Source organism: Poecilia reticulata, chromosome 15 (genome assembly GCF_904066995.2).
Source record: "Poecilia reticulata chromosome 15, P_reticulata-male-v2, whole genome shotgun sequence".
In the NCBI taxonomy this organism is placed as follows: Eukaryota; Metazoa; Chordata; class Actinopteri; order Cyprinodontiformes; family Poeciliidae; genus Poecilia; species Poecilia reticulata.
The window spans coordinates 27,597,853-27,625,701 of NC_088844.1; the positions used below are offsets into that span (position 1 = coordinate 27,597,853).

The 27,849-nt window shown below is 37.3% G+C and overlaps 1 protein-coding gene across 1 annotated transcript in view; it reads left to right on the forward strand.

The window, feature by feature from the left end:
• Positions 1 to 27,574, forward strand: part of rmdn2 (regulator of microtubule dynamics 2) — a 37,967-nt gene extending 10,393 nt beyond the window's left edge. The window contains exons 4-12 of the mRNA XM_008430002.3: positions 5,538 to 5,700; positions 5,771 to 5,873; positions 7,196 to 7,256; positions 16,708 to 16,783; positions 17,371 to 17,448; positions 19,806 to 19,904; positions 22,841 to 22,894; positions 22,977 to 23,057; positions 24,427 to 27,574. Of these exons, the coding sequence (XP_008428224.1) occupies positions 5,538 to 5,700; positions 5,771 to 5,873; positions 7,196 to 7,256; positions 16,708 to 16,783; positions 17,371 to 17,448; positions 19,806 to 19,904; positions 22,841 to 22,894; positions 22,977 to 23,057; positions 24,427 to 24,474 (763 nt within the window). The 3' untranslated portion in view covers positions 24,475 to 27,574. The remainder of the gene's footprint in view (positions 1 to 5,537; positions 5,701 to 5,770; positions 5,874 to 7,195; positions 7,257 to 16,707; positions 16,784 to 17,370; positions 17,449 to 19,805; positions 19,905 to 22,840; positions 22,895 to 22,976; positions 23,058 to 24,426) is intronic.
• The last annotated feature ends 275 nt before the right edge of the window (positions 27,575 to 27,849 follow it).

A 27,849-nucleotide genomic window follows, 5' to 3' on the forward strand; every position in this document is an offset into this window, starting at 1 on the left:
AGTAGGCCAGTTGCGCTAGCTTGACTTCGACAACCTTAACATGTCGATGTGTTGTGGAATTTTGTGTTTCGGTTGATTTAAAAAAGGCGACGCCAGCTCTCTGTCTGCGGGTCGCATCACAGATGTTTAAATTCGCTAATCAACCACCGCCGTGTTAAACTAGCTAATTAATAGCAACGATCAACGTCAAGCCTAAAAACATAAAACTGTAACGGACTGAATGTTCTGTTCCAGTGTTGGAAAGGTTTGCGTGTTTTTTTGGTGTTGAATCCTGATACACCAGTGGAGCTGTTGTCAGCCTGTTGCTATGGCAACCAGTCTGTGTGTAGCAGCCGACACACAGAGAGAGAGAAAAAAACGAGGTTTTCAGTTGTTTTTTAACGGTTTTTCTGCGTTTTTTTCTCGCTTCGCTGTGGCGAACTGCACTAAATTAATAATATATAACTCCAGGCGTTATTTTGTTAGTTGTTCCACCACAGCAGCGCGGTGACAGACGGATGAAAGAATCGTCTTTTTTCCGGATGTAAACAATAACATGAAACGTTCCTATAAGCAGTTTCAAGTCTAAAACATGAACCTTAGGGTGTTTGTTTACAACATAGTCACATTTATTAAGTTACACTCATTGTTAACTTAAGCTAAACATTTTGAGGCAACAGGTTTGAGTATATTTTTTAAGTAAAGACAACTACTTTTACAGCCAATTTTATGTCATTAAACATGAAATTATCAATTTAATCAAGTTGTGTAAACTTAAGTTGTACATTTTTTCAAGGCACCCAGTTTTCTTAAGCTTTTTAAGTAAATTCCACTCATTACGTTTTACAGTGTAGGGGTAAACCCTGCATTAGAATCCCTGTTCAGCTTTCAGGAAGGGATGGGGGCTAAATAACTGGACTCCCTCCAGTCAGTCAGGCATTGTTTAAGGCAGCCTTTCATTGATACTGTCAACAGTCGATGAATAAGCTGGACGGCATGTTCCCAGGCCCAGAGATGTTGGGATGGTAACTCTTGTTTGTTTTGAACAGGGTAACCACAGAGACTGGCACCGCTAAGCTCCTTTGAGACATCCTTTCTTTGCCCCTTGGGGTCTTCAAACCGAGTGGCTGATTCCCAGCGCCGGTAGAAAATTAGAGTGCGGCTCTTCTAATCCTTGACTTTTTACAAAAGGTGGAGTGTTGCAAGGTGGCATTCAGTCGCGGCATTTTGAATGTCTGCTTGCATCTGAATACGGAGCAACAAAACGGGATGAAGAAGAAAAGAGTTTTAGTCCAGAACTGAAAACCTGAAAAGGCAATAAATCAGTAGCAATATACATCAGGATGGACACGTGTTCAATATCAATAGATGATGATAAAGTCTGAACCGTAAATGATCCGCGCCATCTCAATAGGCAAACGCATGTGCTTGGGGACAAGCAAAAAGAAAATATGTGGACACTCTTGACCAATGTGCGAGAGAAAGATACGTGAACAAAATGGCCGCTGTCGGGATCGACCCGTATGAGGCAGAGAAGGAAAATATGTCAGACGATGTGGACAAGCTGCCGCCGATCGTAGAAAGCGTAGAAAGTGGAGGAGCTTCACGGCCTGATTGGACGAATACAATCAATGTTTAAACGGATTTGGGAAGGAAATGCAATCTCTTCATGTGAATAACAAGGTTCTGTCAGTTGCAAATTTCCCGGAAACATCGTTCTCAGGTGATGTCACACTTCTGGGAAATTTGTAGCAGACAGCCATCTTGGTAGGTATCTGTAACTAAATGTCATGGCAGTTGCTATGACAACAATAAACAGGCCACAAGCTCAGAACTAGCCCTCGTCTCGTTCCTCATAAACAGTATAACTACATTACAATTATTACAATAAGTACTTTACCCACCTCTGTGAAATACTAAGAGGTAAGTACGACATTTACTGTCGTACTTACTGCCTTAAGAGACGCTAAGACAGACGTGTGGCCTTGTTGGTTTACGAAAGCCTACACTGCAAAAACACAAACTCTTACCAGTTTTGATGTAGCTTCTAGTGTAAATATATTAGTTTAGTCCTATTTCGAGTTTGCTAACTTAAAAATAACTTTTTAGTGACATAAAAAGTTATTTTTATGTCACTAAAATAACTTTTTATTTTAGTGTTTTAAGTAAATAATTAGTTATGTTACCAGATTATTTCATTTGTAACGACATTTTTCTCATGATTTAAGTGAAAAAACTAACATTTTTCATCAATATTTATGAATTATTTATCTAAAACAAGCCTCTATATCTTGCTAAAAAGTTACTTTAAGTTAATTTGTCTTATTTCTAGTGTGCAAAGATATTCGCACTTGAAACTAGACCAAAATTTCTTGGTAAGATTTTGTGTTTTTGCAGTGTATGAGGCAACATCATTTCTGATTTTTTTTTTTAACTGTTGTGAGCAAATTATCTATAGATATTTGACTACACAGAGGAAAACAGAGTTTTATATGGTGATGAAACGCCTGGTTAGCGATAAAGTTCATATTTAGCAATATTTTGACATCTTCTATCAGAGGCGGTCACTTCCAAGGTCTCTGCAAAGAAAATAATGACTCCAAAACAAGCTAACGCACATTACATAAACATGGTGATACAAAAACATCCTTAGTGTCTTCTTTCTTTCAACATACGAGATTCATGAGCCGTGCAGTGGCGTGACAGGAATGCACCGATCGCTCGGTCCTGCGCTGCGTGTCTCCAGCTCCACTAAGTAAATAACTGGAGGGAGGCAAAGCCGACTGCTGAATGAAGAAACATGAATGAATCGGGGAATGAATGGGCGAACGACGCAGCTCAACAGAAGATCGGCCACTTTTGTTGCAGCTCCTTGTGATTTTGTGTGACTAGACTAAAACGGGAAAAAAAGCGACCACAAGAATGAGGATAAACACGAAAGCACGCCCATTTAGATGTCTTTTAAGCCGAGGTGTGTCGGCCAACGAATAATTTGAGTTTTGGTTTTAGGGTTTATTTGGGGAGTTAGCATAAAGAGGAAGGTTGTTAAAAGGATTTAGCGCTTTACCGAAAATTCTAGAATGAAAACAGACGGAGATTAAAGTTCCTGATAGCGTTAAGTCTGGATGTTCTTCCACTCTTCTGCAGAAATGCTGCGTGTGAGGAAAATGAAGGCCAGTAATTAGCTGCTGTTTCTTCTGCCGAGTCTGAAAATTAACGTGTGGCCTTTTACAAATATGTAACTTTGGATTAAATGACACGATTTCAAGTTCCTGACACTTCCTGCAGCATTTCAATCGGACTAAGGACTAAACTTTGACTAGACCATTTCAAGACGATGCGTCTTGAATCAGCCATGCTGCTGTCGTCTTGTTTCTGTATTTGGGATCATTGTCCTGTTGATGATCCAGTTTGGGTCACATTTTCCTTCAAAATGCTGTTGAATACAGAGGAGTTCATGGTGCTGTGGCTGCACAACGAGCCCAAATCATCACCCAGCCACCGCCGTGCTTAACAGGACGAATGAGGTGTTAGTACTGAGATGTTCAATCAAATCAATCTATCAAATTTTGATACATGGTGTTGCAGGTGAATCCTCTCCTTATAAATAAATAAGATAAAAGTGACACGTGATCTATGCCAGGTTCACTGTGTCACATTTAAACCTAGCTTAACCTGTCTTTACTATCACTGATACTGATGTGTTTTTTAAAAAAATATTTAAAATAAACAAACAAGCAACACTTAGCCTGGCGGGGGGGTCAACTAAAGCCTGGCAGCCCGCCAGGCTTACGATACATTGGGGGAATCCCTGGATGTTAGTAACTTTAGAACCTGCTGAACCAGATTATTTTATTCTGCTCTGATTTGTAAATCCTCCAATTTAAACTGGCTGTACTTTCTATCTTATCATTACATTATTTAGACGTTGAACTCTGAGGTGATTCCGGATGCATTTCCTGCCTGGCGTTGTGCTAACACTCCTCAGAGCTCCACAACGGCAAACTGCCAAAGCACCTTCGTGCATGAGGCGGCCCGCTTTTCTCATCAGTTGATAAAAGTTTTAATCAGGAACATTTGGGTGCTGCTTTCCATCTTTAATCCAATAGAAGCGTCTCCATTGTGGCTCTGTTAATAAATAACGTGGTGTGGAGCAGGATTTCTTGATCCCAGAACACAGGCATGTCCCGATTCGTACTGAATAAAATGAATAAAACCGCTGCAGTGCATCAGTCAGAGTGTGTGTTATTGGGTGGAGTTAGCATGCGGCGTTTGCATGAAACACCTGTCGGACCTACATTGTTTACGTCTGCGACCCGCTCTGACACATCCCCTCTAAACCGTGCCTCACGGCCCCAAATATTCTCTAACCACCAGTGACGCACATGCAGCTGCTGCCAACACTTAATAGACGCTTTTCATGGTGTCTGCATCTTTGATTCTTACCTTTAACTTTATTACACCTATATTTCTACCCCTGGCTTTCAAGTGTTAGCTTTGGGTGTTGGTGCAAGTTTGCGCCTCCGATTGAAAAGGCTCCTTAAAAGGTGTAATGCGAGCGTTGCGTGCCGTACCCTGCTGAACAAGTTCCCCCATGTTTCTGGAAACTCTTCAAGTGTCAGACGTCAGCCACTAAAAATTATAAACAATTAAGTTACCCACTTATGTAAACATACCAGGTGCCATTTTTGTGTGCAAACAAGACGTGAAGATTGATCTGGTATAATCACCACCTGGTAGCATGTGGTTTATTGAAAATGCTCGTTATGACAAGATTGCTCTGAATGTTGATTAGTGAGAAGAAAAAGCTCATAAGAAGATTATTGTTTCTTCATTGAGAGCAAGAAGGTGGAAACTTTCAGCCTGTTTGTTGGTTTACCAAATTTAGCAGTAAAAGCAGTTTGTATTAAATCAGTTTCTCAAACGTTTGTTGCCGACTCATGCAGATCACATTAAGTTAAATTGCCCCTCAGATAAACGGTCGTTTACATGCAGTACCTTTCTGACCACCAGGGGCGCCCAGGGAACCACAGTTGGAGAAAGACTGTTCTTCCTGCTTTACTGCTTTTTTCACTCAATATAAAAGATTACAAGTCAGTTCTTTGAAACTTGTCCAGAATCTTTTTTATTTGTATTTTTAATATTTCTTTTGTTCATTTCATTGTAAGATATGTAGAAGGAGAAACAAGCACTTTGTGTTCACGTAAGTCCTTCTGTCCCAGTTCAGTTCCCAAAATAACCACATGCAGCCTCAAAGTAGAATAAAAACTTGTTTTAGGTGTGATGATCCCCCTAATATAACCAACTTTCAACGGGGAAATGGGTCAATTACATTTGAAAATGCCAAAAATAATAAAAATGCATAAAAATCAATGTTAGAAATTTTCAGCCTAGGCTAAAACACCCCCATAGTTTTCCTAATAGTTTTATAAAGTGTATCATTTTGGGACATTTAAAGCTTCCCCAGAGCTTAAAGCACCTTTCTCATCTACATTAGCTACAAATTGCAGCTTTGAGTCGATGAAACCTGTTATTTCATTGATTGATTGTGATTACAGGTACATGACGGCGCTGACAGACTCCGAGGATGAAGAGCAAAGCGATGAAGAGCAAACTCCAGACAAGCTATCCATCCTCCTCGACAGAATCGACCGCTTGCGTCAGGGCGGCGAGTCGGACAAAAGGGAAAGCCTGAGCGTCCTTCTGGAGCAGAGAGACGAGGTGAGTTTACTTCCTCTGCCAGTGAGGCAGGAAACATGGCGGCGTCTCATGATGCGGTTCACTTCTGCAGTTTGGGCAGAACTCAGAGTTTCTGTGGCGGCTAACCCGAGCGTACTGCGACGTTCACGACGTCAGCACCACTCTGGAGGAGAAGAAGACTCATGCAGAAAACGGTAACTTAAACATCACAAGACTCACTCTGAACGTTTAACATTTTTTAACAGTAATTACGTCTAAAATGTTAATCAGCAGATTATCTGAAGGTTTTATAGAGATTTATTTGGACTTTAGCTCAATTTCCAGTCCAGTCCTAACCAAAGTGAACAGATTCCCAAGTCTGAACAGATTCTTTAGTCCGAATAGATTCTTGACTTTGAACAGATTCTTTATTCTAAACAGATTCTTGACTTGAACAGATTCTTTACTTTAAATGGAATCTTTACTCTGAACAGATTCTTTAATCTGAACAGTCTTGACTCTGAAGAGATTCCTTACTTTAAATTGAATCTTTACTCTGAACAGATTCTTTACTTTAAATTGAATCTTTACTCTGAACAGATTCTTTACTTTAAATTGAATCTTTACTCTGAACAGATTCTTTACTTTAAATTGTTTCTTTAATAATTTAACACTTTAATTTTTGACTGAATTGATACTCATTTATTTATTTTATGGTATTTTTTTAGGCTAGAAACTTAAAACTAAATTGTTGTTTCTCTTAATCTGCTTAAAATGCTGAACAAAGTATTACAACTACCATTAAATGTCTGTGAAATTAGGAATTTTAAAATATGCAATGATTACGCTTAAGACTTCACTTTTCCACATTTTGTTCTGCATCATCAGCAAACACCAGCGTACTTTTTGGGTTTATACCTAATTTATGGCATTATTATATATATTAGTTGAAGGAAAACGATGCAGTTTTTTTATTTTCCATTGAACCGTCTATGCAAATGATTCAATCTGAGTTTTTTCCAGAGTCTGTGACGAAACCAAACATTTTCCAGTGACGTCCCTGAACCTTTTCCTACAGACAGCAGCGTTTGTTTTTCTTTCTTCCCCTGAAGAACAGAGACTATTTTTACGAGTCTTCTCTGGTCCAAACTGGACGGGCCTGTTCCTCTGAACTCTAATCCTTCCTCATCTCAGCCAGCAGACACCTGGCGCTATTTTAGGAACAGTTTGACACAATTAGATGCGACATTTTCCAAGGAGCGCTGACAGATTTAAAACTCCTCCTGTTTCATCATCTAACTTTTGTTTTCATCGCTTTTATCTAAAACCCAGCTTGTTGATTCATGGGCGTCTTTTGGTCAACAAATCATTTATTGCACCAAATATTCTTCATTTTTTTCTGTCAAAAAGAGAAACTAAAATTATTTATGCATGTTTATAAACATTTTTACTGATACATCCACAATGCAACCTTTAGAAATAAATGCTGAATTTGTGTTTAAATGGAAGTTAATATCTTTTTACCGTTTTGTTTTAGGTAAAGCGGTTGGTGAAGAGGCCATTACCGTGAATCCCAAATGTGCTGAAAGTCATCAGTGGTAAGTTTTAACATTTTCTCCCTTTTTTTCATCATTTTATTCTGGTAAATGCTTGTGCATATCATATTAAAATATAATTGAGTTTATTAGCTTACTTAATTAAAAATAGGAAGCTCATGTATGGAGGTGGTTAGAAAACACAAACATTTACTCGAATAAGAATAAAAATACTTCAACTTATTTTCACTCAAGTAAAAGTAAAAAGGTATTTGGTATTCATATACTGAGTAACTTATCAAATTATCATTTAATATTTAATAGTTACATCATCAGATAAAGTTAAGTGGAAATTTTGGACAAAAATGACAGTAATTTATTTAAGTAACAAAAAATAACAAAATCAGGCAAAAGAAAATGTTTCCAAATCCGTTTCTTTCAATAAAAAACTTTTGTTTTTCATTCAGTGGGTAGAAAATCCAGAAATTTTACCAAAGTAAGAGCAGAAATACTTCATAATAAAATTATTAAAAGTCCAGAGCAGTAAAAATATATTTTTTCAAAAAAGTTCCTCAAGTGAATGTAATGGAGTAAATGTAACTAGTTACTACCCAACTTTACTCATGTTTATTTATTGATGTATTGATTGTTTATTTCTTCTGTTTTTGGTGATTTTGGCTTAAATCTAATAAAATTCCAAATGTCAGGTTGGCAGAGGGTAAAAATATTAAAAGATATTTTCAAGACAACGAATGTCAGACATTTCAGTGGCTCATTGATTAATAGTTTCTTCATGTTTAGTTTTATCAATACTTTCTGCTGCATCCGGCCGTTTTCAGGACCTTTGTGATGTTATGGCCCAAAATGAGAACGAGTTTGGCAGCCATAATTTATGGGGATCAGTAAAGAACTGCAGCCAAACACAATGAATCTAAGCTATCCCTTATCCACCTTTTTCTCAACCACACGTCTTCCTTCCACTTAACTTTCCATTATTATTTTTATTTTTGTTCCTGTTCTGTCCATCTTCATTCTGTTGATTCTTTTGGAGCCAAACTGAAGCACAAGATGTTCCTCCGAGTTTGTGAAGCAGAAACCTTAAGTACAGTAGATGACAAAGATAATACATTTTACAAAACAAGACATCACCCAGTAAACATGGACTGGTCCCAAGTTAGATGCTGGGTGGTCTTCTAGCTTTTCTTTCAACCAAGTAGTGAAGAAATAAGTAAATAAAGAAACATGAACTGCCAGTGCAGGTGATCCGGTGGAGCATATTTATGAGATAATGTCAGCTAACTTCCCAAACATCAATCTGATGGAATCACATCCAGTTTCAGGAATGTAAACAGAGCCAGGGTTAACCCCGCTGACATATACTGACAGTTATACTGGAAGAACTGGTGTGATTAATGTCTGATATTACAGTTGTAGTCCTTCATTCACTGTTTACACCTGCACAGGTGAACTGCTTTGGGATGCGAGGGAGAAAATGTCATTTTTATCCAGAAATATCTGTAAAGTCAGTCTAAACATTTTGCCATGTGCTTGTTGTAAAAAAAAATTTAAAAAAAGAGTCTTGTCTCCTTTTAATTAGGTCTGGAAGGTAAGACTCCTGTTTGCAGGGCCCTTTGTGTTTCACATCTAAAAAAATCTGCTCATGTCAAAACTTGACTGCTGATTAGATGAAGAAATGTGTCCCGTTACATAAACTGAATAAAAAGACTCAACGGCTTTTTCTGGCTGTCTGAAGTTAAATCAGACCAAACTTGTTTTAGTATCTGAGAAGTTGCCTCAGACATCCTTCTGTACCTGATTAGATGCCATTATTATTTATTTTTCCTATATTTACTATACGTGTATTTCTCGTATTTTTATGATTTTTCATTTATATATAATTTTTTTTTTTTTTACTTTTTTCCATAGCGGTTCCCTCTGTTTCCCTTTTATCTCCCTCCTGAACTTTATTTTAAGTCAATAAGTCATTAATATTGATTAAAAAGAACTAGTTCCATTGGCAGATTACATGGGAAAATGCTTTTTTTGTGTGAAATAATCTGCCAGTGTCACTTTTGACTTCAAACAAGGCTCTATATAGCTTGCAGAAAAATAATTGAAAGTTAGTTTTGTCTTATTTCAAGAACCGCTGAATGAAACATTAAAATCTCTGAAGGAGACACAGATCAACTTCTCCAAAAATGGAGTAGAGTCAGATTTAACGTTTGTAGGATTTCTCTTTTTTCTTTGGTAAAAAGACCATGAGCCATTTCTCCCACTAGCTCTAAACTCTCTCGCTCAATTTGGTTCCATTTACCCAGAATGCCCTGCGCTGTAGTTCACTTCCTGTGTTTGGAGCGGTGTTCGGTCCGCTTGGCGTTCACATGTGCACTCAAACCGCACCACGGTTCACATCAACCCAATAGATTCAGAGGTTTGTAGGCGGACCAGATTTCGCTTTTTTGGGGTTGGATTGCGTAATCACACCTCCAGAAAAACGAACCAAACTTTCTAGACAGATGAACTGGACTCAACAGGACTCGGCATTTCCTTGTCGACGCAGGCCTGAAATGGTCAAAAACTTTCCTGCTTTAGAAAAACGTTCTAAAGTGGCGCCTTAAGTCAAAGAGAAATTACACCGAGAGTTGCTGCTACTAAATGCTGTTCCTCAAGCCTTAAAGGCATCAGTGTACTTTGTATTTCCAACGAATGCTTTGTTACCCAGAAGATCCTCCTTTGTACTATTTCTGGTTATAATTTGCTTGTTTACATTACATGAATTCTTCCTCATTCTGAGTGTCAGAAATTCTTAACACATTTTCCTTTGCGGCTGAGTTCATGCAGGTTCGTTTGGTTTTTGCAGACGTTTCTTTGTCTGTAAGACTGAAGCCTTGTTCTCTCAGTAGACTAGTTAACAACTGGCCTCGGCTCGCGATGTCAACCGAAACACAAAGCCTCGTTTGTTTAGCTAATAAAGCGAAACGGCTTAATGGGTAATCTAATTTTTGCTAATGGGATTAGTGAGATTCTGAATTGAAGCAGTAAAAGAGTCCGACTTGAATGAGCAGGTCAAATTAGGTAGAGCTGCTCTGAGAGGGGAGGAGGGTGGGACTGATGGAGCGCTGCCAGGTGTTGAAAGGAAGTTTATGTTGCAGGTAACTGTTTACTTAGAGCACAGATGCCGTGAGAAAACTTGTCACCGTTTTTTTCTTTTTCTATGAATGCTGTTCATCTTGTCACTTTGGCAGCTGCTGTTTAGATGCAGCGCAACTCACTTCCTGCTCCACCACTGAAACTACTTACCAAGCTGGGGTTTTACCCTCTTCGCCCAAAAGCACGATGAGGGATTAAAGGTCACCTAATATGCTCCCTTGAACAGGAGGACTATGGTCTATACCAGGGGTGCCCAAAGTGGGTCCTGGAGGCCCGGCATCCTGCAAGTTTTAGTTCCCTCCCTGATGGTAGTAACAACCTTTTTAGCTCGTCATTGTTCTTCGTAGGCCATCTAACGAGCCAACATTTGATCCAGGTGCTTTAAACCAGGGAGAAAACATGCAGGATGCCGACCCTCCAGGACCCATTTTGGGCACCACTGGTCTATACAAAACATGTTCAGATTTTAGTTTGTACAGTTTCAGATTGGGTTGTTTTAGGGACTCTCTCACTTTAAATCCAAATAACTTGCTGCTGACCACACCCCCCAACTCAGCGTTTCAACGTTTACACTCATACCTAGAAATGGCTGCAAACGGATGCGCAGTTATACAACCATACATCTTTGAAAAGCATTAGTAGATCCTCCTGCACAATCAAAAACAATGCAGCAAGTGGTTTCTGGATGGTAAGTCAACAACAAAGCACTTGTATTTTCCAGCAGCCATTGTACAGCTGAAAAGCTGAATGTACGAGAGCAGGGGTGGGCAATCCTGGTCCTCGAGAGCCGGTGTCCTGCAGCTCTTAGATGTCTCCCTGGTCCAACACACTTGAATCCAACAGCTGAATCACCTCCTAAACGTCATTATTTGACTCAGGTGTGTTGAAGTTGAGACGCATCTAAAAGTTGCAGGAGACCGGCCCTCGAGACCTGGAATTGCCCACCCCGGTGCTACAGCATAGCTTGGGTTGCTACACTACAAAAACTCAAAAACTTACCTAAATTTTTTAGTTTCTAGTGTAAATATCTCAATACACTTGAAATAAGGCAAAACTGACTTGCAAATAACTTTTCAGCAAAATATAGGAGCTTGTTTTTGGTTACTTAGTCATTAATATTGATGAAAACAGACTAGTTCCACTGGCAGATTATTACTACGTAGTACTTTTTTAAATCAATATTAAGGAATTATTAACTCGTATCTTACTCAATATCTTATTGAAAAGTTACTTGCAAGTTACTTCTGTTTAATAACAAGTGGATTAAGATGTTTTAAAGTTAAAAGTAAAATTTTGTATATGCAGTGTAGATAACTGGCCAGGCTTTTCTGGGGTTGCTAGGTTACGAGCAGAACTCTGGTGGGGTTGCTAGGAAACAGGCGGAACTCTGCTGGGGTTGCTAGGTTACGAGCGGAACTCTGCTGGGGTTGCTAAGTAACAGGCAGAACTCTGCTGGGATTGCTAGGTTACGAGCGGAACTCTGCTGGGGTTGCTAGGTTACGAGCGGAACTCTGCTGGGGTTGCTTGGTAATGGTAATGCTGATTTTTGATGTTACATTCCAAAGGTTTTTGAAACTGCTCATTTTCCAGACGCCAAGACATTTATTAATTTATTTCCAAAAGCAGCTGGTTGTTTGTTTATTTATTTATTTATTTATTTATTTATTTATTTATTTATTTATTTATTTATTTATTTTTAAGCAACCGGGTTGTTTTTAGAAGCAGTAGAAAGTTACCCAAATGGAAATATAAAAACTGGCAAAACGTGAATTTTTGCAAAATGCATGCCGTTTAAACTCTGCATTACCACGCAGTTGAAATGAAACATCGCTAAAGGATTGGGAGGATGTTAACCTGTTCTGTAAAGCCAATCACATAAAAATGACGTTTAGATGTTAATGAATGCACACAGAGAGGGAGTGAGTGACAGCTTAATAGGCTGGGTGAGGAAGGCTAGCTGAGCAAACCTGCTTTGATGATCCGAGTGCAGCAGCAGCAGCTATGAAAGGTGCTGCTGTTCTGGCTCCGCACCGCTCCTGCGTCTTATCTTGCCGATGAAGCTCAGATGTTCTTTTGAAAAAAAAGAGAGAGACTTGTGAGCTCTTTTGTTGGTGCTTTAATGGAAGAAACGGGTTTGGCATGATCAGTGGGTCGTCTCAGGTTCTGCTCTTTATGGTCTGCACCTTTTTACACTCGCTTTTATTCACACTGCAAAAACACAAAATATTACCAAGTATTTTTGGTCTAGTTTCTACTGAAGACAAAAGTAACTTTTCGGTTTCACTAGCAGATTATTTCACTTATAGCATTGGAAATGATCTGCCAGTGGAACTTGAACTTCTTAACAATATTAAGAAATGATTTACTTAAAACAAGCTCTTTAATATTTTCTTAAGTTAAAGTTTTGTCTTATTTCAATTGTACTAAAGTATTTACTTTGGAAACTAAAATGGTAAGAATTTGTGATTTTTCAGTGCACTGGAAACATTTTAGTGGATGCTTTCCTCATATTTATAGCCAAACTTTGCAGAAATGCCTGTTTCTTGCTTGCACAATTGTAGCAAACTAACAATGCACACAATAAAATGCATATTTTGCTTCATTTCACAGTTTTTCACTCATTTTGGTGCAAAAACTTGCAGACTTCACTCCCAGCAATCCTCTGAGACGGTAGAGAAAACAGAATCACTTTGTTTTTGTCCTGAGCCAATTGTGTCTGCAAACTGCACACTGTCTTGAAACATTTGGCAGTTCCTCGCCCTGTTTCTGTACAAGTTTTAGCCTGGAGTCCCGTCTGGCAACTCTCTGCGTTTGGCTGTTCGTGTTTGGATCTGAAGGCTGAAATCTATCTGCTGTTTCCGCCAAGCACCTGTCTCTTTGGGCTCTTTGTTTTTGCCCGGTAGATTAGGGGATTTCGTGGAGATGTTATTGGAACATGTGCACCAACTTTACGCAATAAAGCGCTCTTTCGTCGCCTCTTCTTCCCCTGTCATTTATTGCGACTTCTCTCCTCCCTTTTTGATACTTTCCTTTTCTTATTAGGCAGGATAGTGTTTCGGCTCTCAGTTTACAGGAGCGGGTTAGCTTCAACAGTTGGGGCCCTGAGGCCAGACACACCTCTACATCCTACCTCTTCCTCTTCCCTGCTCTGTGCCTCTGAAATGAAGTAGCATTGCATAAGAGCAGTCCTTTGAACAATCAAGTATTCATGTTAAAACCGTGGCTCAGCTGCTTCTGCATGCACTGTAAAACATTTTAAGCTTGTTGAAGTTGAAAATGAAAGTCCACCTGCTGCCTTGAAAATGCTGTTTAAGTCAACAAGAAAATAGTTTTTTAACTCGGTCATTAGAAGATAGTAGACATGGCTAAATGTGGCTCAGATGTTTTACAGTGCAGGTGCTCTCTGACCCTTGATGGCGAACGTTTTCGCAGTCAACACCAGCCTGTGGTGGCCAGGATGTCTGCCAACGTCTCCTGGTTGTCTTTACGATCCCTGATCCCAGTGATGGTTACTGTTCGTCTCTGGTATGTCGGTGCAGCAAGTACATGAGTTGATTGACGGCACTAAGCCCCTCCTCCTGGCTCTAATTGGTCTTTCTTGGTGCATTTATTCAGACGGCAAGAGGAGCTCAGGGATGAGGTGGAAGAGATTGAGCTTTTCACAGATTATTTGTCTCATTTTGACACAACATGATGGCAGTTTTAACAATTATTTTTAAAAAAACCATATTTCTGTAAAAAATACGTACTCCATCTTTAAGAGTAACTAAACCTCAAATCAGCTGTTTTGCAGATAATCTGTCTTAATTGGTCTTTAAAGGTGCTAAGTTTTGACATTTTTGTGTAAATTTGTTTAATTCTGCAATATTAAGCCTCGTTTACTTGAGTAAAAACATCGTGATTTAGTGCTACTCTTGAGTACAGTTTTTGGGTTCTCTACCACCTCTGATCATAAGTAACTTTTCGGCAAGAAACAGGAGCTTATTTTAAATCAGTGGTTCTTAACCTTTTTTGAGGTACCTAACTCCCCCAGTTTCATATGCGCATTCACCGAACCCTTCTCATTCCTACCCCCCGGAAACACACAGAGTACTTTGCGGTATTCTGATTTAGTAAAGTTATTATTTGCAGTGTTACCACCCCCACACCACTAGAGGCAGTAGCAACCCCGAAAAGATGCGACTAAGGAGCAGATTTAGACTATAGGATTTGGTAAAAACGGTGAGTTTTGCTGAAGTAATTAAAGACACAAGTTCAAATCCATGCTGAGAGAGGAGCTCCTTCAATCAGTGCTCCTCCGCAGCTCTAATTGGTTAAGCAATGTAACGTGATCCTCTGATTGGCTAAGCAATGTAACGTGATCCTCTGATTGGCTAAGCAATGTAACGTGATCCTCTGATTGGCTAAGCAATGTAACGTGATCCTCTACAGCAAGTAATGGCAAAGCGGGGCGTCGTCACGACTTTACACAAGTGAGTCTTTACCTCCGCAGCAGAGGCTCCGCCAAACCCCTGAGACCGACTCACCGAACCCCTGGGGTTCGATTGAACCCAGGTTAAGAACCACTGTTTTAAATAAATAATTCCTTAATATTGATTTAAAAATACTAGTTCCATTGGCACAATTTTCCTCATAACATGGGAAAAATGTTTTGTTCCGAATAAACTGCCAGTGGAAATAGAACTGGGTTGCTAGGCGACGGGCCGGGCATGGCTGGCGTTGCTAGGTAACATCACAGGGCCAGTTGATAGTGAAATAATCTGACAAAGAACTAGAACTTGTTTGTGACTTAAGACAAGTGTCTATATTTTACTGAAAAGTTATGTTTAAGTTATTTTTGTCCTTTTTCAAGTGTCCTAAGATATTTTCTCTAGAAACTCGACCAAATGTACTTGGTATAATTTTATGTTTTTGCAGTGCAATGTTCTCTCTAGCTAAAGTTGAGAAGATCTGATGACTACGTTGCTAAACTCTTTGAGGGACTTTCAGCTACTTGCATGAAAAAAAAAAAAGTTGAATCTAGGATTAACACACGGAGGCGAATAATAAGCCAACCACTGTGGCTTTCAGCAGATCTTTAATCAGAGCTGATGGATCTGTTCAAAGCCTTTGCATCCAGCTGCCTGTTTTCATTGGAGCTGCTGGTGACAGATAGCATCTCAGCTGGAAACCCGCGCAGAGCAGCGCCAGCCACTGGCTGTGTGGGCTCGTCCCGCGCTGCCTTCGCTAAATAAACACCAGGCTCTTTAGTCACAGTAGCCCACGGTTCTTCTTCTGGTGTTTGCCTTTCAGGGTAATTTGAGGTAGTATTTGTCTTATCAGTGTTGATTTTCCATTAATGATTGTTTCTCTGGTGTTTAATTATTTCATGCTGGTTCCCCTCCACTTGACTTGAACATGTTGTTTTTTAATTTTTATCCGTCTGTCTGGGGTTAAAAGTCTTGAGAGATCGTGTTTCCTAGCAGAGCAGGAGAAGCTTTAATGTTTTACTGAAACAAAATGAAGTTTAAGACATTTAGGGAGAATTTGCAAAGCAGTGCAACATCTTCAGTGTTTGCAACCTTTTGGCACACAGTATGGAAGAAAGAGAGCATAATTAGTCTGATGTTTTTAGGCAAGGAATTTTTAACCTTGGCGTTCTGTTTTTCACCTTAAGGAATTTGCCTATAAAAATTTACCTTCAGGCTGCACAGTGGTGCAGTTGGTAGAGCTGCTGCCTTGCAGCAAGAAGGTTCTGGGTTCGATTCCTGGTCTTTCTGCATGGAGTTTGCATGTTCTCGCTGTGCATGGTGGGTTTTCACCAGGTACTCCGGTTTCCTCCCACAGTCCAAAAACATGACTGTCAGGTTAATTGGCCTCTCCAAATTGCCCTTAGGTGTGAGTGTGTGTGTGCATGGTTGTGTGTCCTGTGTGTCTCTGTGTTGCCCTGCGACAGACTGGTGACCTGTCCAGGTGACCCCGCCTCTCGCCCGGAACGTTAGCAGGAGAGGCACCAGCAACCCTCCCGACCCCACTGAGGGACAAGGGTGTAAGAAAATGGATGGATGGATGAATTTACCTGCAAAAATTGGCCTGCAAAAATTCACTTGTAAAAATTTTCACCCACAAATATTCGCCTTACATTTTTGTGTATTTTATTCTGTAGAAAGAAGCCTGAATTTCCACGTTAGGCCTTAAAAACAACCATAATCTTTATTAATAAAAGTTTGATCAGCTAAGCTTGAAAGCAGTCAAATTTTGCAGGTTTTTTGCAACATTGTTTCCTTTCTGCTCGGCATATTTCTTCTTTTTTTTAAACACTTTATTTAGCATGAAAAGCTGCTTAAACAAAAACTGATTTCTGAGTTTTATTTTGTCTTCACAGGTACGCCATCATGTGTGGAATCATGGCAGAATACGACTCGATACAAAACAAGATAAAGAACGGTTACATCTTTAAGGTGAGCTACACAGATCTAAAACTGTTCCGGCATTTTCACATTTTGCAATCAAATTTCTGAAGGTGTTGAGTTACTTTAGATCTTTCCGGGAAATTAGTTGTTTAATCCTGGAAATGTTCTTCTGGTGATAGAAGGCCGACTTTGTAACTGTCTTTATGTGGCTCTGGAGGTTCAGGTTCCACTCATGCGCTTACATAACCGGAGCATGGAACAACGGCACGTAGCATTTTATCTCTTCTCAGCAGTTTTCACAAACACTGTGTACCTTCAGAGCTTTGACAGGTGAATGAGACAGAGAAAAAGAGAGAGAGAGAGAGAGAGAGAGAGAGAGAAAGAGAGAGAGAGAGAGAGAGAGAGAAAGAGAGCTGAAGAGGGCAGAAATGAAAAGAAGGGGAGGGTCAGTGACAGCGGGGGGAGTGTGTGGCAGGTTTGCGTGTGTGAGAGGTGTTTGTGAAATACTTGTGGGTTGGTGAAGCGGGACAGAAGGCGGTGAAAACAGCGGCCGTACCACGAATCAGCATTAAAATCCGTCTCTGCTGAACCATGAGTCGGCGTTAAATCCTCTTGTTTCTCTGCTTCTGTCCCAGGATCACCTGGATAAAGCCATCGAGTTGAAGCCGCAGGACCCCCTATCCTACTACCTGCTGGGTCGCTGGTGCTACGCTGTACGTGACCTTTCCCTCCTGTCTGACCTCAGAGAGTACGGCAAGCCGTTAGTGTCAATAATGACATGTTCTGAGTCTGATCGCAGAAAATGTAAAAATGTTACAGGAGGACATTGTTGACAGTACGTAAACACACAACAACAGAAAATACAATTAAAATGAATATCTAAAATAATTTTGCACTTCTGTTAAATCCCAATTAAGTAATCAGATCTTAAAACGTCACTTAATGAGGGTCATATTTCGAGCATAAGTGAACTAGCACAGATGCTAACATTTTAACACAGAGCAGACTTACAATTTTAACATTTGTTTGTGAATGCTGAATGTGAAAGCTGCTAAATGTGATTTAATGGTTTCATCATTGATAAATTATAAGATCTTGAATTTATAAAAATTAAGATTTATAGGAGGTGGCAAGTTTACTTTGTAAACGTTCGAAGATCAAGCTTCCTAGTTGGATGATTTTTGTTACCATGGTTACGATGTGAGGCCAGGAGTTTAGTCTTTGTGTTTGAGCTAATTTTTTTCATGAATGCATCTCAGCAAGTTACAGATTATACTAAATCTATGGACACGTTGCATGTTGTTTACATGTGGAAATTTGCGCCTCCACACGGCGCTGGTTGGCAGAAAGACGATCTTTTACTTGCATATCAGATGCTTATTTTACATTTATTAATAAGTAATTGCTGTGGTAGATTAGCTACCGCTGCTATCAGCTAATCTAATACAGCAGTGGTTTATTAGTTAATTTAAACACCTGCTGATGATCTGTCAGAGTTGGTGTTTAGGTCGCCTTTTTTTATTATTTAAATGAACCAAAACACATTGAATTTTCAGTACATCTACATGTCAAAGTTGTCATAGACAAGCTAGCATAACTAACCTACTTCCTTTTCCTTTGCTCTTTTTCTTAATTAAAGCTTTTTCCTGACCTTATTATATAGTTGTAGTTTTGATAATTAGTACCAAAGCACTGCATCCCATTTCTTTTATATATCAGGTGAATATTTAAGATTTCGGGCGTTCTGTTGACAACTTGACAGCTAAACCTAGTGCTAGTCATCGTTGGAAAGCAGCTTTTTGGGCATGACAGTAGATACTGATCTTTTCCATTTGGTGACTGTTGAGTTTATAATAAAAACCAGTTTAGAACAAGCCGTTAATGTAGGTCTAATTATTGACAGTGACGGCTTTCCGTAGTGTATGTGGAGTTCAGTGTGTTTTTTTTTCTGCCTGTGTGATTCTGGCAGGGCGCTCTCTGGACGGTTGACAGCAGCCATTGTTGGCTTTAAATCAGATTGCAGCGCAGTGGCAGCTCCGTCCTGTTTCTGTTCGGCTCGTGTTCTTTCCGTTCTGCCGTTTGTTTTTGATTCAGATAAAGGCTGTTTTTATGGCCATCACGCTATGTCTTTACTCTGAGTCATCGCTGCTGCTATATTTAGACGTTGGATCTGATTACGGGGTCCATTGGTGCATTTTCAGATTTTGTTTTCATGCAACGTGTTAATTTGGTGTTAAAAAAAAATAAAAACAAAAATTTTGAACTAAATTTTAATTGAAATATAAAATTATTGGTCGATTTAAACCTTATAAATGACTTTGATTCCTGCAATGAGTAGGAAAATAAATTAATCTTTTTTTCCCAGTAAAAACACTGGGATATTTTTACTCTTTGTGAAAAATATAAACTTTTATATAATGCTGTTTTATAAAAAAAAGAAGCACTATCCATGCTTTTATTTTGAAGTCCTTAAAAAAGCTTGATATTCAAACCAACGTTTGATTAAATTTAAAAACATTATTTACAGTGGAAACCAGATATTTTTATACACCTAGTAAAAAGTTAGATTAGATTAAACTTTTCTTGTTTTAGGTTAGCTAGAATATCCCAAATTATTTCTGTTTTCATGTTGAAAATTTAATTTATCAGCGCATAGAAACGTTTAATTATTCATGACTGCATCATGTTGGGGGTTGAATATGATGCGACGCAGAGGCTCTTTTCTCTTAGCCACTCTTCATAATGGGAAAGACAAGAAAACATGATGATTAGGCTTAATGTGACTGTGAATTATTTGTGGAAAATTTGAGGATTTTTCTTAAATATTCTAACTAAAATGCAGCTTTGAAAACTAAAATGATGATTTGCAAACCAGCCAATCCAGGAACACCGTTTAATTTACCTTGGCTCTTATTGGCTGGATGGCGCCGATGAGGAATAATGTGGATTTTAATGATTTTAATGAAATTGTTGCCAGTCGTTATAAATTCCTCTGTATCTTTCTTTTATTCTTTAAATTTTTTGTCTGTCGTTTTCCTGTTTTAAGCCTGGTTATTTGGTTATTTTCCAGGTTGCTCAGTTGTCGTGGATTGAGAGGAAAGTTGCTGCAACGCTGTTTGGAGAACCTCCGAGCGCCACAGTCGAAGACGCACTGAAGAATTTCCTGAAGGTACGCTGTTTTAAAAACAGCCGCGTTTTCATCCATGTTGTTATCCTGGAAAATTTCATTTCGGTGTTTTTAAGGTTTGGAAAGTTCTTGATTTCTGTAAAAAGTCCTTGAAAGTAATTTATAGACAATAATTAGTAGTAAAATCTAACGTTTGATGAAAAGCTTAAATGTGGGCACCAGATTTTTAAAGATGATAAAAATTTATTTTTTTATGTTTGAAATTAAATCAGATAAAAATTTTTTTATTGTTTTAGATTAGTGAGAATATATAAAATTATTTCTATTTCCTTGTCAGAAGTGAGATTTTTTTTTTCTTTCTTCAAATTCAGAAGTTTGTAAAGATGCTATATTGTGCTTTACATTTAAAGGTTTTTTACTTTAACACAATTTGTTTGAATTGTTTAAATTATTATTCCTAATAACTGTGACTTACTGATCTGTGGAAATGAAATAAAGATTAACTTACGTTTTATACGTTAAACTTTATTGAAATTGATGGATTTCTTTGCTCTTGGATCCATCAGTGTGAGAATAAAAAACATAAAATTTAGTTCCATTTTATTTTACTTTATTCCTGCTGTAGAAAGTAAAATACCATCACAAAACATTATTAATAACCATAATAAATAATATGTAAAAGTGAATTGAAACTGTCTTTTTTTCAGTTCATTTGTATGTTTTTATCTCCAAAGTGATGCTGGGAAAGTTTGAAAACTTACCGTGAAGATGCTTAAAATGCTTGAATTTTATGTGGAAATGTTTACAAACCCAGATGTTTTTAACAAAGTGACGCCGAAGAGTGAAAATTAACAATTAATTATGCAAGAGAGTCTGTTTGAGGGTCTAAATACTAAATAAGGTGATAAAATCCACATGTAACACTTTATTTGAAGGGGGGTGAATAAGACTGTCATGACACTGTTATAAACATGTCATAACATGTCATGAACATGAATAAGCCTTCATGAATATTTATGACTGTTGTCATAAAGTGTCATTCGGTAAATTATGACACTTTTAATACAAAGTTTACATTATTCAAAATGTCTGGTATGACAGCTTGACATTAACTAAGAAATTATTACTGATATAAATTTGTTATAAAAGTATTACTGATTGCACTTTAAAATGTAGGTAACTTTATGTTATTAAAGGTAAAGTTTAATCAGTAATGATTTATTGGTAAATGTCAAGTTTAACAAAGACATTTTGAATAATGTCAACTTTGTATTAAAAGTGTCATAATTTACCGAATGACGCTTTATGACAAAGGTCATAAATATTCATGAAGGCTTATTCATGTTCATGACATGTTATGACATGTTTATTACAGTGTCATGACAGTCTTATTCACCCCCTTCACATAAAGTGTTACCAATCCACCTTTTGTTGGTGCAGATTCCTTAAAATGGAGCTAAACATTACATTAAATTCACAGGAAACTGCTTGAAACCCATTATTGATATAGGATTATATATAGATATTGATATTGATAGTGGTATATTTTTAAATAAACAACCTGTTGGATTAACTTTTACTGTCTTGATGTCGAAACAAAATGTGGGTTAATCATAAGTGGTTGAAATGAATTAAGAAATACTCTTAAATAACACAGAAAGTTGAGTTTTTATATAGTTTTGTTAGTTTTTGCTCTCACAATCAACCAGAATCGAGTTTATTTTGTGCCGCAGTAGAAATTTTGCCTCCAGGTCGGCTCCTGCGCTCCTTTTTTCTTTTTCTGTTTTTTTAATCTGTGTTTTTTCAGAGCAGTCTTATCTGCGTTCCCACATTTCAACTGTTTATACAGCAGAGAAAATACTTTTGCTCCTGGCCAATATTCCTCTGCATGCCTCTTCTCATTAGCTCGGCTTTAAATGAGTCGTGCTGCGACTCGTCGGCGAAAACCTTACAGCAGGTCTGCTGCTGAGCAGCTGGAGGAAAAAAACCCAGCACCAACTCAGACTCCCCATAAATCAGCCACAATTTAAGAGCTGCTGCGTGTGGAGTGAAGGTGGGGCGGGTTGCCATGGTTACCATAATTGCACCTGACCAATCACGGTATTCTTTTGACGTTAAAAAAACAAATCACATCAGATTGTTTCTTACCGGTTACCCCTGTTATGTCTGACTGCTGCATCCTAAAAGCGCAAAGCATCGTTACGGCAGGTCCTTCCTCCAAACCGTCGCTAGCTGCGCGTCTACTATTAACCTTAAAACTGCGCAAATTGGAATTACGAAAATAAATTTGCTTAATGGAACCACACCAATTACAAAAAATCTCTTTCTTTTTTTTTTTTATAAAAGTTTGTGTTTTCTTTTTACTGTTCAATATTGAACCTTTTTCTTTTTTTTCATTCTACACTGCAAAAAATCTGCCAAAGTATTTTTGGTCTAGTTTCTTAGTAAACTTGAAATAAGACAAACTAACTTAAAAGTAACTTTTTAGTAAAATACATTAGCTTGTTTTAAGTCAATATTTCATTAAGATTGATGAAAAAGTACGAGTTCCATTGGAAGATTATTTCACTTTTTTCACAATCGTTACCTAGCAACGGCAGCCAAGCCCAGCCTGTTACCTAGCAACCAAGCTCTAGTTCCACTGGCAGATTATTTCACTTTTAACAAAACATTTTCCCCATATAATATATTAATTTATCTGCCAATAGAAATTTTTCATCAACATTAAGGAATTGTTGACTTAAAAAAAAAGCTCCTATGTCTTTTCTGAAAAGTTACTTTTAATTCAGTTTTTTTTATCACTTTTTTACCTTTTTTGTGCCTCTTTGCTGCTGTTATATCTTTCACTCTGTGGAACAATCAGGAATATTTCTATTCTTCTGAACTCAACCTGTTTTTTTTATCTGTTTTATTCTGAGATGAGTCTGGCGTTGCAGCTCAGAAATGAACCAGCTTTCTGTTTTTTTCTACAAACGCAGGTTGAAGAGATTCATCCTGCGTACTCGAAGCTGAACTATGTGTTCCTGGCGAAGGTCAGTGATGCTTTCTGGTGATTCTGTTGGCTGTAAACTGGATTTATCTTAACTGTACTGTTTTGTTTTGTTTTTGTGGCAGTGTTATAAAGCTTTGGGGCAGAGCGAGAAGGCCAGGAAGATGTGTGAAGCTGCATCTACCATGAACACCGTCTCCAAAGAGGTTCACTTCACTTTAGTTTTATTTTAAACCCAAAACTTTTCTGTTTTAATTTGATTTTGTGCCATAAACCAACAGAATGTGGTGCAAAGCTGTGAAATACAAAGAATTGAAATTTCTGCTCATCCCTCAATCACAGTCACATTGAAAATCAATCATTTCAGTCTGGACTTTGTCTAGGCCATTCTAGCCTATCAGAGGCTTTCCTCCTGGATTGTCCTCCATTTATCTTTCCATGAATTCACCACAGAGCAGTAATTAATCCAAAAATGTTAAAAAAAAATAGACGTTTTGCATTTAAGATAAAGACTTATTCGTCTGTAAATATGTTTCACCCAGAACTCAACTTTTAGTTCTGTAAAAAAATCCTTTTCTGTCCAATTATTAAGTGGTTTATCCAAAAATATATTTACTTCTAATATTGTAGAAAACAGAGTTATTTGAAAAACCTACAGAATGTGCCTGTTTTTTTATCAGTTTAATTGATTAATCAATAGATTAATCAGTAAGTAAAATAATTGTTAGTTGCAGCTTTACTGGCAATTTAGTTTTATAGTTTCGTCATCATGATTCGCTTTTCTTAATCCAATCTAAATTGAGGGTAAATTTGTCTTTTTGTGTCTTATTTTGTTTTATGTTCTATCAAATAACAGCCAAAACTAAATTTTATGATTTATTTTAAAGGCTGAGTGCTCAGGGTTGCTCAGGGGTTTTTGGTGACATTTGTCCTTCTTACCAGTTGGTGGCGCTAATGCTCCATTATGATGATTGAACACCAAGAAGAAGAAGAGGAACTATTCGCTGAGACTACCTGCATTTCCATGCGCAATTTGACGTTTTCAAAATAAACTTGCTTAATGGAAATACGGCAGTTAAAAAAAATTTAAAAATTTGTGTTAAAAAGCTTTAGCACTTAAATGAGGTGGGTTTTTGGCTGCATCTAAATTGGTCTATTTTACAAAACTACAATGGAAACACTTTTTTCACATCACACGAGTCACATAATCAAGAACTGGACGTTACTACTGCCGGAGACGACAAAAAAGACGACAACAGGAAGTGGTTGAGGATGATGCTGCTGTTTTTTTAATGACTTATCTCCTGAACAAATTTATTCTTAGTGATTTTAATTGTGTTATTTATTGGGGGGAAAAAACCACAACAGCGATATTTTTTTTTTTCAACATTAGCAGAAAATTGACAAAGTTTTACACACATTTCTACTTTCACTTTACAATAATGCACCACTCCCAATAAAAACCACAGGAAACAGAATGGAAAAAAGTATGAAAAAGCCACCATTTGCTTCAGTTAGTGGCAGAAAAGTTCAAAATTAGCCAACAATGACTTTAAAATGTTTTCCTTTGTGCAGGATGAAGAAGCACAGAAGGAGCTGGATTTACTCTTCCCTACAGTCTGAGTGTGAAAACGCTAAGGAACCATTCTGAAGTTATTTATAATTATATATATATATATATATATATATATATATATATATATATATATATATATATATATATGCAGGGGGAAACGGTGGGTGAAAATATCTGTTTGATTCACTCTGTGAGTGAAACAATATAATTTTTTTTTGTCTTCTTATTCTAACGGTTAATTTTTGTTTCTAATCATGAAAAAGTTCATATCAAATTTTTTTTCTATATGTTATAATCTGAGTTTATTCATTTATATGCTGTGATTATGTATGTGTTTTTTTTTTCTTGTACATGCTTCAGACTTTATACATACGGGTGACACATTAGCGCCATATACACTGCAAAAACAATCTCACCAAGTATTTCCGGTCTAGTTTCTGGTGCAAATACCTTTAAGTAAGACAAAACAAACTAACGAGTAACTTTTCAGCAAAATGAATAAGCTTGTTTTAGCTCCTATATCCATATTTATAACATAGAAAAATGTTTTATTATAAGTGAAATAATCTGCCAGTGGAACGGAACTTGGTTGCTAGGCAATGGGCTTGGCTGGCGTTGCTAGGTAACGATCGTGAAAGAAGTGAAATAATCTGCCAGTGGAACTAGAACCTTTTCATCAATATTAAGGACTTACTGATGTAAAACAAGGTCCTGTACCTTACTGAAATGTTACTTGTAAGTTAGTTTTGTCTTATTTCAAGTGAACTAAGATATTTACACTAAAACTAGACAAAATAACTGACATAAAATGTTGTGTTTTTGCAGTGCGTGGCTCTGCTGCGAAAGATAATTTCATGAAATCATCTTCAGTTTCCACCTGCGCTGAGAGAAATGTGTCATATTTTAGAGGAACCCACACAGTTTGAGGCAAATGAAAGCGTTTACCTGCAAACAGAAATGAACCTGAAAGATCCTTTTTCACTGTAAAAAGTCATTCGTAACAGAATCTCAGCAGTTTTCCCAGCAAGTTTAATTTTGTTGCGCCAGATGAATCATTCAGATCTGCTTCTCACTTTGGAAAACTCAGTGTAGCGTTACCAAACATTTTCTGATGTTTTCATTCAGAAGCAGTGAATGTTCTGCTGGATGTGTGAAGGATTAGGCGGTGGAATTAGATTATCACACTAAATCAGTTATTCATTTAAAGACCAGAAGATTATTTGAAACAACAGCAGAGATGGTGAAACAGCTGAAAATGACTTTCTTTTAAGAGATGGAAAAGTATGACGGCGTAGATTAAACAACCGTTATGGATGGAAATATTGAGAGGTGGAGCAAGTTTCAGAAAACTCTAAAAATGGGAAACTTGTGAGTTTTAAAAGTCAAAAATCTGCTCCAAACATGTCAGAAAGTTTAAATTCAGACATTTCAGACCTCCAAAAGTTGAAAATTTTCTTGGAAATAATCAGAAATTATGAGATAAAACTTGGAAGTTTCAAAAGTCTGAACTTTCCAAGGTTTTTCCAGAAAATGTCTGAGATTCATCTGACCTGAAACTTTCATTCTGAATCTGCACACCTGGGTTCACATGATTAACATGAACTCTCCCATGTTCTCCAGCCGCTTAGAAACTGAAATGACTTCATGTTTGTGGGGGGAGGAGGCGAGCGACGGGAAAAATCCCCCAGGATCTCTGGGAAAATACATCTGTGAATCACCTGAACCCTGATTTACATATTTTCTCTTGAAGCAAAAGTAGAAGTTTATGGAAAGTGATTAGGGAGACTGAAAAAAAGAAAACATTGACTTTATCCTCAGAATTCTGACTTTAATCTTCTGAGAAAAAAGTCAGACTTCTGAAATTAAATTTAGAATTCTGAGGGGGAAAAAAATCTGAATTCGAAAAAAAGTCAGAATTCTGAGATTAGTTAAAATTCTGAGAAAATCGTCAAAATTTTGAGAGAATTCTGAGGAAAAAATTCTGAATTTTGAGATTAAAACGGTTCAGAAAATAAAGTCAAAAGTTTGATTTTAAAAAAAAAGTAACCAAATTCTAAGAAAATTCAGAATTCTGGGGGGATAAGTTAGAATTCTTAGAAATGTTTGAATTCTTAGATAAAAATAAATAAAAATTCTGAAATTAGAATTCTAAGAAAAAAGTCAAAATTTTGAGAATTTTAAAATTATTTTTCAGGGGTTTTTTTTTGTAAATGTTTTATGTGAAGGTGATTTTCTACATTTTACGTATAAAGTTCAAATGATGCTGTTTGAAGGTCAGATAAGCTGTAGTTTACAGGTGATGTAAAAATTATGTAACAAAAACATGAATATCAGGGTTTCTTTGTTGTGAAGGAGAAAAGTAGCTGTTTCTGTTGGTGTTTTTATTAATCTGAATGTATTTGAGAGACCGTTACTGTTTGATGCTTCATGCTGTTGGTCATTCCTGGATACTTTATTTATGTTAAATCTCAGACCGATTTTATTTCTGTGACATTTTGGCACCCCTGACTTATAAAACAGATTATTATGAATCATTTTGGTATTGAATTATGCAACTTCAATATAACTTATGTTTAATTTAAGGCTTTTTATTCAACTTTTCCAGGGATGCCAACATGTACGGAGAGCTTTGGGTCAAATGTTAGACACCGAATCAGGACCATCATAGATTAAATAGAGAATCAAGAAAAAAGAGAAAAAGGCACCAAAAAACTCAGAAAGCTTATTATTCAGAGTAAAAGTTACAATTTTGCTAGAAGCAAAATCAGAAATTTTGAAATCTCAGATATATTTTAGAAAAAATATGGAAATTTCTGTTTGAAAAGTCAAAAATGTGTTGGAAAAAACTCAGAAATTTGGTGATCTCAGAAATTTTCTAGAATTTTTTTACTTTTTAAACTGAGAAATTTCCTTGTTTTTATTTAGAAAATTTCTGCGTTTTTTGATGGAAATTTACTCTTTTTCCCGCTACAATGACCCTAAAACGCCGTCATACAAACATTCACATCCTTTTAAAGCTTCTTTTCTTTACATGTATCTTTGTATTGTCATTTTTTACCAGTTGAATGATTTAAATATTTTCTGACTGAGTTGAAGCTGTGGCTCAGTGATTTCTGAAATGTTAGTAAATCTACAAATTGCTGACTGAAGGAATCGTTTTCCCGCCTTGTTTGTGTTCTTTTCTGTTTTATTGCTGTTTATTAAAAAAAAACAGTAACATGTTTTGTAATCTCCAGCGTGTAATTAAAGCGCACAGTTTATAATTTTTTATGTTGAACCAAATTGATCTCCATCCAAAGTCATCATGGAGTAACAAGTCCGGTCGTGTCGTGCAGAATTCGCCTCTGAACATTGTGTGCCAGGGCAGCGGGGAGTTTGTTGCTGCGTTAGATTCGGGCCGGCCTCCCACTGGTCTAGTCATG